The 12,521-nt window shown below is 40.1% G+C and overlaps 1 protein-coding gene and 1 long non-coding RNA gene across 13 annotated transcripts in view; one reads left to right on the forward strand and one right to left on the reverse strand.

Moving 5' to 3' along the window:
• Window positions 1-1,461: 1,461 nt before the first annotated feature.
• PAM (peptidylglycine alpha-amidating monooxygenase) overlaps window positions 1,462-12,521 on the reverse strand; it is a 149,822-nt gene continuing 138,762 nt past the window's right edge. For 2 of the 12 annotated variants that reach the window (XM_077863205.1, XM_077863143.1), the window contains 4 exons: window positions 11,628-11,681; window positions 5,949-6,152; window positions 2,962-3,015; window positions 1,462-2,297 (listed from right to left, as the gene is read on the reverse strand). In XM_077863205.1, coding sequence (XP_077719331.1) covers window positions 2,116-2,297; window positions 2,962-3,015; window positions 5,949-6,152; window positions 11,628-11,681 — 494 coding nt within the window. In that variant the 3' untranslated portion in view covers window positions 1,462-2,115. Of the gene's footprint in view, window positions 2,298-2,961; window positions 3,019-5,948; window positions 6,153-11,627; window positions 11,682-12,521 lie in introns of all 12 variants that reach the window. The other 10 variants (XM_077863196.1, XM_077863132.1, XM_077863236.1 and 7 more) reach the window with 5 other exon arrangements.
• Window positions 2,426-6,611, forward strand: LOC144292631 (uncharacterized). The gene is made up of 2 exons (XR_013360007.1): window positions 2,426-3,383; window positions 4,884-6,611. It is a non-coding gene; the product is annotated as an uncharacterized LOC144292631 (long non-coding RNA).

The following is a 12,521-nucleotide window of genomic DNA, read 5'->3' on the forward strand; positions in this document are numbered from 1 at the left end:
CTCTTTCTTTCTCACCTCCTCATGACTTATCATTTTTATTCATTTTATGCATCCACTAAGTCACTATAAACTGTTTAGGAACAAGATTAGGTGTAGATAACATTTTAAAAAGTAGCCAGTGGGAGCAGATGGTCAAATATTGCACCACAAAAGATGACCGTAGGGCAAGTCAACTAATTTCCTCTGTGGAAGCACACTTGAATAGCATCAAAGTCAACCTTTGGAACATGTATCTTGGTACTGGACTAATTCTCATGTTAAAATAAAAATATGTGTGATACAATGAACAGGCACATATACCTCAGAATAGTGTTGTCATTCTATATTTACATATTTACCACTGATGTATTGAAAGGGGCATAAAGGAGTGGTCAAGGCAGGAAAATGTATTTCTCATTTGAGAAGGAAGATCATAGGAATGAAAAAAGGGTGAAGTTTCCACTTGGAGGATGCCCAAAGTAAGCTTTAACAAGAAGGTGAATACATGGGAAGTGACAAATATTTCAATCAGATCATCTTTGGTATCAATTATGAGGGGACAAAAATCTAGGCTAAGTTAGATTTTTAAAAATAACATAGCTGAAAGACATCCTAATTGATACACTTTTTTGCAAAGCACTCTGTATTGTCATGATTGGTCAATTGGATCTCTACCAAGCCACATACTGAGATGCCTGAATTGCAAGTAGGCATTTTGAAGAAGGGGTTCTAGGGTCTGATTATCATACAAAGGAAAGTTATCGGTTACTAAACTGCCTAGATGGATTATGAGAAAAGGTGTATATAAAAGCAATTTGTAGTCACTGTAAGCTGAGCATTCCTATGAATACCTGGGAATCTGAATGACATTATTCTTTAAAAAGAAAACTATTAGCACTAACCTAGACTTATGGACTTTTTTGCATACATAATTTGAGACAAAGGTTTCCTCTTATCTAGGTCACCTTTTATTTTTTTATTTTTATTTTATCTTTTAAAGATTTCATTTATTCATGAGAGACACAGAGAGAGAGAGAGAGAGAGAGAGAGAGAGAGAGAGAGAAAGGCAGAGACACAGGCAGAGGGAAAAGAAAGCTCCATGCAGGAAGCCCGATGTGGGACTTGATCCTGGGTCTCCAGGATCATGCCCTGAGCCGAAGGCAGGCGCCAAACCACTGAGCCACCCAGGGATCCCCTAGATCACCTTTTATTAAATGATTTACCTCCTGATTGATGTACAGGCAAAAAGTCTCTTTGAATTTTAAAAGAGAGCCTGGTTTACACATGTATGTAAAGTCTGATGCTGGCTTTTAATTTATATCAGCTACATCACAAAATATCATCTTCATTTTAATACAACATATTTCTTTCCGTTGAAGACATTGAGTAGTTCTCACTGTACCTGTGGTCTGTGTAATTATTACAAAAGTTGTCTACAAAACCGTGCAAATATGCAAAAATTGCAAAATACACTCTGACAGCTAATGCTCTGAAAACACTTTATTACACAAATTACATTCAGGTTCTGAAAATAGTGTTCTAACAGTGTAACCATCTAAAAATAAAACATCCCAAAAACACACCAACTGAAGAGGAAAATTTTAAAAAAACAAATTTAAATAGAGACTTTTTTTTCTTTCCCTCGTCGCAATATAATGTTAGTGATTTTAAAAAAATAGAAGGAGATTTAGCAGCTTTGTCCTCACGCAGCACAAAGTTTCTCTTTACTGCCACAGGCTGAGAATGCTGACCAGGAAAGGCACCAAAGACAGACATCAGCAATGAAGTGCTATGGGGAAAATACTGTGTTCAAGCAGAGGAGGTTATTTACATCTACAGAAGAGTCTCGAAAATGTAAATGAGCAAACCTTCCATCAGATTAGTAGTGTGATGGAAGAAGAGGACTGTTTCTCTAGTCTATGTTCATAGAAAGACAATGGCACTGTTATGAACTTTTAAGAAACTCCTCACCTAGAAACAGAAGCCAACTAAATCGAAACAAAGGAAATAAAATGTGTACAGTCCCACATAGACTAGTACAGTTTACAATTAAATACGCAAAACTCTAAACGTGCTAAAGGGAAAGGTATCTGGCATTCTTGGAAATTCTCATCAACCTAAATCAAAGCCCGGTTTTCAGGAGGAAGAAGCTGAGGCTGCAGGCAGGGGTGCTGAGTACTCCTCTTCTGATTCGCTTCCATCATCCTCATCTTTCTCTTGGTCACTTCCCTCTGTGCTAAGGCGGTCAAACCCTTTTCGGCTGTAGCCCTTCCGGCTTGCAAAGAAGTTTCCAAGGTTTAAGCCTCCACTGCCCTTTCCTGAAGAAAGCACACAATGACATAGGACTCAGGTAAAGTTTTGCACAAATGATTCTCTGTCTCCCTGTAAATTCTTAACTGGTAAACAAATTAGAAGTTGTGATGCCAAAGGGTAGATTTAGGGAAAAAAAAAAAATAAAAGTGAGAGAGAGAGATACTTCTCCAGAGTCAGCTATGACTCCACACATTTATTTAAATAAATAAGAAAAAAAAAAGCTCCCCGGGATTATGTGTTTCTGTAGGATTATTTCAGATTCGCTTTTCAGCTCCTGCTTTTTTTCCAGGCTCTCTGGAACTGGCATCCCTCAAGGGGCTCTTCATTTCAATGACTAGATGAAAAGGTCATCTTCACTATGACAAGTACTGACAGGCCGACCGAGTGGCAGAAAATTTACTGAAGACAAATGAAGCCAGAGAAAAGGCAGGGGAAGAGAATTAGATAATACAGAAAGGCAAAGCAGAAAAAAACCGAAACTGGGAAATCGGCTGCTAGATTGACACTTCGGTTTAGTTTATGGTTTGTATTCTGCTCTTAACGCTGCACCGCACGTGAGGGATTTCATTTTCAGAGAGAAAATAAGAAATATCTCTTTGTTCTGTAAAGGACATGAGCGTGTGTGGGCTTGGAGCCAAATGTGAAGGATTCTGGAGGGCACAGGCATACCTCTAAGTCTTCCGAGCACTCTTCCTGAACTTGCCTCAAGTTTGTGTTCAGAATCTGCTAGAGAAAGATGGCACATTTCAAAACGAGTCCCAATCACCCTCCTCAACCATGGGCTCAACTTTCAGTACAAAATCAGGAATTCAAAAATGATCAAAAACAAGGCCTGGATCTTGTCTGAATGCAGTTCTAAGGAGAAAAGGAGGCAATAGATTCTTGTGATGTATCTGAGGGCCAGAGCTGGGTTTGAGTCCTGCCCGTGTCTCTTACAGGTGGGGCAATCTCAATAATAAGTTGCTTCTCTGAGCCTCATTTAGAGAAAAGAGTGACCAGTGGCAATCCCTACCTATCTGCAAGATTTAGATGGCAGACTGCATGGGATGTGCTGAGAACAGTGCGCCTGGTACATCCGCAGTAAGTGGCCAGTAAGTATCAGTTATCTTTATTAGGACAAAATTAAACTGCCAAAAATTTGAAATCATCTGGAAGCTCTGGTTATTCATCATTTAAGAGTTTTTGTTTTGGATTTTAGTCTTTCTATTAAGAATCAATTGAGAAAGCTTTGGATTCATGTAGATCACTTCTCTTTTGTATAAGACTTGACTGAAGGACCTGAAATGCTGGATATCCTCAGTCATAAAGGTGACCCACATTCTCACCATGGTGCTGCCCATCTCCATGAAGGTCGGACTTTCTTTCTTTATTCGGGAGGCAGAACTCCCAGTGGGCTTTATTTTTTCCCCTTTGCTCTATAGCTCTCTGCACTTTCTGTCTTCCCTTGATGGCTACTCGCCTCAGGGTTATGGTCATGGAAGTGAGGCTTGGGACTCTCCCAGGGCCTCTGACCAGGAGTGGAGGCAGCATCGTGAGAAAAGCTAGCAAGCAGATGAGAGAGGAAAGGTAGGAGAGTCGGTGTGGAGAGAAATAGGCAAGAAGGGAAGGATCTAGGGAGGGCGCTGGAGGGCCAACAAACCAGACTATAAGTTCTATGAGGATATGGGACCGTCCTTAGTTGACCTCTTATCTCCTGTGCCTAGCACAGTGTCTGACGTGGAGCAGACACGAAATAGCTGCACGTGTTGAGTAAATATGGAAGGTCTTTTATGAGGTTGACTAAAAATCCTCATGCAGCGGACAAGAGCAATCCAGAACAAATGCTGAAAATGGGTGAGAGGCTGGTCTACTTTTAGAATCAAATGCATTAGAGAGAACCACATAACACGGCTATTTTCCTAAATTACACATGATTGAATAATGGTAATTTCATACAGTGTGACCTAGGTCTCTGCCTTCCCAACACCTTCCCGTAAACTCGGGGTTCTCTAACGGCGCCACGTCACATGTGCTTAACAACAAACAGGAGAGACTTTTTGACTCCCCAGCCACTCCTCCCAGCGTGGGTGGATTACCAACATTCCTGCTGCCTGCCCTCCCATCTCCCTTCTGCCCCCCCAACCCCCAACCCCATGTGTTCTTGATAACCTGTGTATTTATCACTGCACTTAAACCACCCTCTACTGTTACGTTGATATGTCATCTCTTTCATTATGTGTCACCTATTATGGAAGCTCCATTTATTCATTCAGTCATTTTCCCAACAACTATTTTATCAAATCCCAAGGGCCAGGAACTGTTACTTGTGCTGAGGATACATCAGTAAACAAGCAAACATGAAAGACTCCTGCTTTTTGAAGCTTTCCTCTAACTCCAGGTAGACAATGGCTGTGTTACCTTTTGCCCCTGCTTATTACCACAGTTCCATGCCTATAACAGGGGCTCAAAATTTCTTTTTTGAAGAGTTTATGGTATTTTTTGCAGAGCTTTATCGATTGCAGATCAAAAGCAAACCAGCTAGAAAAATTCCCTTTCACAACTTATTAAATGGAATCCTCTGTTTTATATTTCTGTGTCCTTTTTTGTGTCAGGGCTTTGCCATGGGCACTGAATCCCTGCCATGGCCGCCTTGGCCTGAAACAGAATCAGATGCTATTTCTTGATCAAATGCTGCCTCCCACCCTGGCCCATGGATTCCTTCCCAGACGCAGCTGTGGACTCTTGCCTTAGGACCTGGGGACTCAGCCAAGAGACTGCTCCTGAGAGGTGAGAGTCACGGGTCAGATTATTTCTTCTTTTATGTGAATGTCTTGAAAGGAACTCAGCTCCTGGGTCCTATACAATTATGATTTGATAAAATACTGACTCCATTACTGTACCCTGCCTTGCCTGCTAAAGGAAGGCTGATGGCTTCACAAAAAGTTGTGACTATTTAAACACTACCCAATGATCTATTATAGAAATAGTTGCTTTCCTGAGAAAGTTGAGGTTTAAGACAAGTATCCTCTCCGACTTATGACTTGTATTACTTTATCACCAATGATTGTTCCTCAGAATGATGGGTGGTATTAACTGAGCACATACTATGTGGCAGCTACTGTGATAAATGCTTTATGTTTATTATTTCGTTTAATTCTCACACAACCTTGTGAGTATTTTATGCCCAACTCTATAAATGAGGAAACTGTGTCTTGGGGAGATTAAGTAACTTGCCCAAGGTCATGTAGCTAAGAGCTGAGCCAGGACTAGGAGGGGAAAATATAGCTCCCAAATAACTGACCCAAGTATTTTGACGAGTGAGCTGGTTTCTAACATCAAGGATCTCCTCCTTCCTGACCTAGTTTATACTGCCTACTTATCTATACCGTTTTGTATGGAGATATTAACTGGGCTTATGCCAATTGATAAAAGGCAGTATTAAAGGTTATATTTTTTAATGTAACTATCCAAATTTCTGAGGCTTCATATATCTTTTTCCACTGTGATACTAATTATAGACAATATATGGAACATACACAGTAACACCAAAAAAAGGCAGAGAGCACTTAAAAAAAAAAAAAAAACACTGAAAAAAATCACGACAAGACTTTGAGGATAATCAGGCCAAACACTCTTTCAAAGGTAGGTTCCAAGTTCAAGGGGCTCATTTTACTTGCCTCCAAAGGCCTTTGATTTTTTCCACCGAATATATAAGGCAATGGCCAGCAGGACAACCACCGGGATAACCAGAAGGGTTGTAATGAGAACAATGGGCACTCCCAAGCCCGGCTCTTTGATCAGTTTCTGTTTCTCTTGCATCTTCTGCAACTCTGTGGAGGCGGGTTTGTTCTCCATTTTGGTTTCAACAACTGCCTCGGATTCTTCAGGGAAAAAAGAGTTCACAATATTCAACTGACTCAACGACTCCAAAACCACCCCACCCACCCCTACCCAGGCAAATCAACAACTGCTCATGAAGAACTTGTTGAGTTTCAGTGCATGTGGGGTTCACATTTCAATATCTGGATCTACCAAGCTACAGTTACTGTTGTGATTAATTATTTCCATCCAGTGGTTTCGTATCTTTACATTGGTTTTCTTTGACTCTGCCCTTTATTCCCTCTTGAGCTATAGTTCTGCAAAAAATATATAGCCTCCTCCTGCATTTTTTTTTTTCAAAGTTAAAATACCCAGGCAGCATGGTACAGGGCAAAGGAACTGGTGTGCGTACTGGCATCAAATGAATCTGGGCTAAAATCCCAGTTCTCTTATAGAACTAGCTGTATAACTTTGGGCAAGTTACTTAAATGATCTGGGCCTTAAGAACCTCATCTTTAGAACTGTGATGGTAAAAATAAACATCTCCTTCATAAAATTGTTGAGTGTAAATGTTTATTATACAGAAGGTGCTAAGTATGTTTTGAATATTTAGGTTTTTTTTTTTTAATATTTAGTTTTTGAATCCTGTTAACGTTCAATGGTACATCACATGCATAGTTGCACGCATTAATTCCGGTATTACAAACTGGGAAAAGAACTGCGTTCTTTTCAGGTTCTTTTTATACAGTTCCCAGTAAGCCATTAAGTGTACGTGGATGTGCACTGTATATCATTTTGTTGTTGATGAAAACAGCTTATAGAACAGTTCTCTGATATTGACTGGTATTGGGTAGATATTAGCCCTCAAGTGGCATTTTGCGAACCGAGATAATGAAACCATATAAGCTGCTTCAGGGATCTTAATAACTACAGACTTGAAAATGAAGTTGGGCCTTGAGACATTCTTGCCCTCCAGAAGCACATATGTGTACGTGTACAAAAACCCTAGTGTGCAAAGGCTACAAGTTGCAATCAAATGTTTGCCAAAAGGCTCACAAGGTTTCTAGAACTTCAGTTTCTTGGTGTACTCTCCTGCCCCCTAATACAGAGTGAATCATATGGCCTCAGGGAAACTTTGACCAAATGGCAGGAATAGGTGGTCTAACACAATCAGGAAAATCTCTGGTTAATATGCATGGGCACAGCTTAGTGGCTTGCTGGACATTTCTCCAAGGAAGCATTTCTCAAATTACTTAAGATACTATAAACACAAATTGTGATGCACACAAATGGCAGGTCCCAGCTTTTTGCTTCCATGTTCTGAGCCAGCTTCCTTCGTGGTCTCAGTCATATCTCCTGAGCACTTGTGTTGTTTCAGGCAGTGTGCTCACTTGATCATTACACCAAGCCTATGAGTAGGCACTATTAGTATCACCATTTTACAGATGACCTCATAGTCCTCATTTCCTTCCCTGTACTATGGTTAAGGCCATCATTCCTCTTCTCTGTCCACTGGAGTGGTTCTTCAAACTTCAGGAGAGAAGGAAAGGGATTGGTTGATAGATATAGATGGTTCAAATTTAACCTGTCTACATCTGTTTCCAAGAGGAATGTATGATTCTTACTTTTCCTGCCCACTGTCCTGTCTTTTTCTTCATTACTGTGGAAGAGATATGTAAATTGTTCTGTTTTATTTAAGCTCCTTCTATATTTAAGTAGGAAAATAACAATACATAAGGATAGAATCAAAAATAGACCCAAAAAAACCCACCCAAAAATTAAAAAAAAAATAAAAAAATAGACCAAAAATGTGGATTGGTAGACAAGAACTTGTTGCCATAAGGAAGGATTTGTTTCTATTTGAAGTGACTATAACCGGGGTAATTACACAGCGTTTTCTGTCATTTAGTGGGTTTACCTACACCAAAGACAATGGCTGTACCAGCTCGTATCTTGTTTCCTTTATTTTTTTTTTTAAATCTTTATTTATTTATGATAGTCACAGAGAGAGAAAAAGAGAGAGGCAGAGACATAGGCAGAGGGAGAAGCAGGCTCCATGCACCGGGAGCCCGACGTGGGACTCGATCCCGGGCCTCCAGGATCGCGCCCTGGGCCAAAGGCAGGCGCCAAACCGCTGCGCCACCCAGGGATCCCCTCTTGTTTCCTTTATAAGGCAGAGCTAGGATTGGGCTCCAGTAAAAGGAAACAAGAACTTGGAAGTAGGTAGCCAACCAACAGAATCAGTTTAGCCTTCAGAGAGTGTGCTGAGAACGAGGTAATCAACTCGCCAAGGTACATACACGCACGGCACTTTAGAAATCCCTGAATTCCATACCCCTTCTGGGACTGTGAGTGTCATCTACTAAAAAAATACGTGAACATTCTCACTTCTGGACCTCACTGAAGTATGCTTAGATTTTAAAAGATACTCTACATTTTAAAGAAACAGGATACAAAATTTAAATTTCTCAGTCTAAAAAAAAGGAATATTGTTGTTCCTTCTGAGGAAACTTTGTAAGTGGAGGAAACAGTTATGATTTAAGACTCTAGGAATTTCATTCAAAAGCATTAATAATTCAGGGACGCCTGGGTTGCTCAATGGTTTAGCGCTGCCTTTGGCCCCAGGGTGTGATCCTGGAGACTCAGGATCGAGTCCCACATCGGGCCCCCTGCGTGGAGCCTGCTTCTGTCTCTGCCTCTCTCTCTCTCTCTGTTTCTAATGAATAAATAAATAAAATCTTAAAAAAAAAAAAAACCAAAGCATTAATAATTCAAATTCTGCCACTTTTACTCTGAATTCTTTAATTTGGATCATCCCTGATAAAGGAGCGGTGAAGAAGTTCTAACATCGGGTAGAAGCTGGGTCTTCTGGAAGATAGAGGGCACCTCATAGAGTGTTTTCCATCATGTAAGGTGCCAGATGTATTCCATTTAAAACAAAAATGTCTTCAAACAAGCTCATCTGGTATCCCTACAGATACTTGGAAATAAATATAATTAGCACCGATGAGATTTTTCTTTTCTCTTTTCTTTTTCTTCTTCCTTCTTTTCCTTTCCTTTCTTCTTTCTTCCTTCCTTCCCTTTCTTCTTTCTTCCTTCCTTTCCTTTCTTCTTCCTTCCTTTCTTTCTTCTTTTCCTTTCCTTTCCTTCCTCCCTCCCCCCTTCCTTCCTTTCTTTTTAATGCAATGTGCTGCCCCTATAACGTGTTGTTCTCTATAGGGCCTAAGATGCTAACTGTGCTGGAGAGTTTTTCTTTTATTGAGACTGGTTTACCATCACCATCTTTTATTTTGGGGAGGGAGAGTTGAAGGCTATGATTCTGGTGGGACACCAGCATACCTGTTTTGTGCTTAGCGACTTTATTGGAAAATCCCTTTCCTAAGTTTCTTATCATCACAAATTCTCTTATCCCTGCAACTCCCTGTGAACACAACACTGGTTCCAAAGCGCGGCTCTTACTCATCAGTTATAGGACCATTCACAGTGGGGGCAAGTATCATCAGAGGTTACTCAAAGTTGGAAATTTATAAGGTTGCTAAATCTGGGGTGTTTCTTCTTCTCTTTTGTAAGAAGTGGTGTAAATCAAGCTTCCAGATTTTGATAAAAGACAAACTTTTGGAGATTCAGCATGATTTATATTCCCTTTCTGTAGTAAGAAAATACTCTTTGAAAAAAAGGAAGATTTAAGAGAGTCCTAGGGGTTCAAAGTGGACTAGGAGAGACTTCATTTGCATTTGGCTATTCCTATTAACATGGGACTGTCATGACAAGATATTTCATAACATTTACTATCCTACCACAAGGGTGGGAGGTTTTCTGACCAAATGCAGTCAGTGATGTGCGCTGAGGAAAGAGGAAATGGCCTGGGGAGAGCACTTTTCATCCTTCATTGGCCATTGGCCAGGCAAGAAGAGATCAGTGTGCTTGAGCTGCTCTCAATGAGCCAAGCAGTATAATCTGGATTTTTTTTTTTTTGGTGGGATTTATTTAAACAGAAATGGTCTGAGGCCACTTCGAAATCCCAAAGATTTCAGAATAAACTAGAACCATCCCCAACCTGTATCTCTTGGAAGAATTTATGATAAATGGATTGGTGGTATTCCTTTCTCTTCAGTAGTACAGGAAGAGTGGTTAAGAGCACAGGCTTTGGTGCCAGACAGCTGTGGCTTAACACTTGGCTCAACCACTTTCTATCTTAGTAGTAATTCTGATACTCAATTTCCTCATATGTAAAATGGGGGATAATAGCAATTATCACACGGTTGGTGTAAGGATTTGTTAACTCAGTCATTTTTGTACAGCTCATTGTTTGTGCTCCATAAATGAAAGCCATTACTACTAACAATATCTTTAGAGCAAACAACTCACCAATAGTTCTGTATGTAACAATCATAGAAAAATAAAGGATCAGGAACTCTTCAATAGGGCTGTGGCATGAATGCCACTCAGTAGAGTCACCTGGGTTGAATCTCTACAAATGTCAAACAATTGCTATTTACTTATTGTATAATATTATCTTACCCCTTCCAACCTTGAGCCGGCTATATTCTCTTATCTGCCTACATAAAATCCCTAAACTCCCTCTTGGTTCTTGCTTCTTTGCATCTCTTTCCACCTGCTTTCATGAAAAAGGAAAACAAGTAAGCCTAGGGTTAGGTCTGAATATCTAGGTGAATCATTTGTAAAGTACTAGTAACAGAATCACTTTGCTACTTAAACATTAGGAGCGCCTTTAGTCAGTTCTTGATTTCACATGACCACGTCAAAACCCTGCCGATAGCAGAACATGTACACGTATACACTGGTCCTAAGGAAGGGAGAAAATAATTCGACTGGGATTCCTAATAAAACCAGTGGTTGTTTACTACTAGCTAAATTCCATTTCCCATTCCCAACTGTTCTATACTAGAGCTATACTTACTTGTATATATGCACATACATGCACACATGTGTGCGCGCATACACACTCACTCTCTCTCTCTCTCTCTCTCTCTCTCTCTCTCCTTATAGGTTGTAAGTGTTCTGAAGTCAGACACAGTTTCATTCCCCCTAAGCCTGTTAGAGTACCTTATCCTTAGATAGCCCTCGGTCTATGCTGGCAGTGAATGGTGCTAAGATTGGAGCTTAGCGAGCAGCTCATCTTTTCAGGCCCCTATCATAGTAACTCACTCATTTAGACTAGAGCCCATTAAGGAAGGCCTTTTCCAATATACTGGAGGGTATTTTTCTGCTTGCCTGACGTTAACGTACTTCTAAAAGTGACTGACGTTTTTTTCTCCCTGAATGTCTTTGGCCCACTTGTACAGAATCACTTTCTAGCACCTGAAATCGGTGAGTTTGAGCTCATTATTACCACTCCATTTATCAGAGAAAACAGTGGCAACATACAGGTTTAAAGGCTCCGTACACAGTAGAAGTTATGGATAATTTACCAGATTATATTATGTTTTTAGTCTGATCATTTTTTAAGTGAAATCAAGAGCCATGAAAGAATTCAGCACAAATAGCCTTGGGTTTCAGAGTCAGAAGAGACCAACCTTTGATTTCCTGGACCTCGATGCCAGCCTTTTTAACCGATCGATGTTCTATTTCTGTAACATAGCACAGCAAAGGAAAAAGAAAGTCAGAATCTCTGGAAAAAACCTGAAAACTTAATTTTGGCATTACTTCTGCTCAGTAGAAAATATTTCCTTAATTCATCACATGCATTATCATATTACAAAAGAGTTTAAGAGGGGATTCCTGGGTGGCTCAGTGGTTTAGTGCCTGCCTTTGGCCCAGGGCATGATCCTGGAGTCCTGGGATCGAGTCCTGCATCGGGCTCCCGGCATGGAGCCTGCTTCTCCCTCTGCCTGTGTCTCTCTCTCTCTCTCTCTATCATGAATAAATAAATAAAATCTTAAAAAAAAAAAAAAGAGTTTAAGACAAATCACTAATTAGGTGCCAGGCCCATGAATCCTGGATAAAAATCTCCTAGCAAAAGCTGAAATATTTCTAAACTCTCCCTGTTTAAAATGAGATCTTCCTTCTGGAGTTCATAATAGTTTATTATTCCTGAAATATCAAGTGGTTCTGTTTTCATGTGGACATCTAGACTGATTGCTAAATCTTCCATGTTTGGTCATCAGTCTTCTGGCTGACATAAATAGATTTGACTAGTTAAATACTAGAATGCAAATACTTAAGACATCTGCGTAGCTTCCAATGGCAATCTTGACTGTTCCGAAAGTACTATTTTTGAGATTTATTATTTGGTTTCATTCTGGACTGTACCCAGAGGGTTTTTCTCTTTCAAAGCTGAACACTATGTTGCAGCACTTCTCAACCAAGGGATGTGTCAAAACCACTTGGGAAGCCTTTCCAGAAGACACATATTATTACCCTTCTTCAGTCTATAGATCATGAGTAGGATCTGGCCATGTGTGTTATAA

The sequence above is a fragment of the Canis aureus genome, chromosome 2, assembly GCF_053574225.1.
Source record: "Canis aureus isolate CA01 chromosome 2, VMU_Caureus_v.1.0, whole genome shotgun sequence".
NCBI classification, from domain to species: domain Eukaryota; kingdom Metazoa; phylum Chordata; class Mammalia; order Carnivora; family Canidae; genus Canis; species Canis aureus.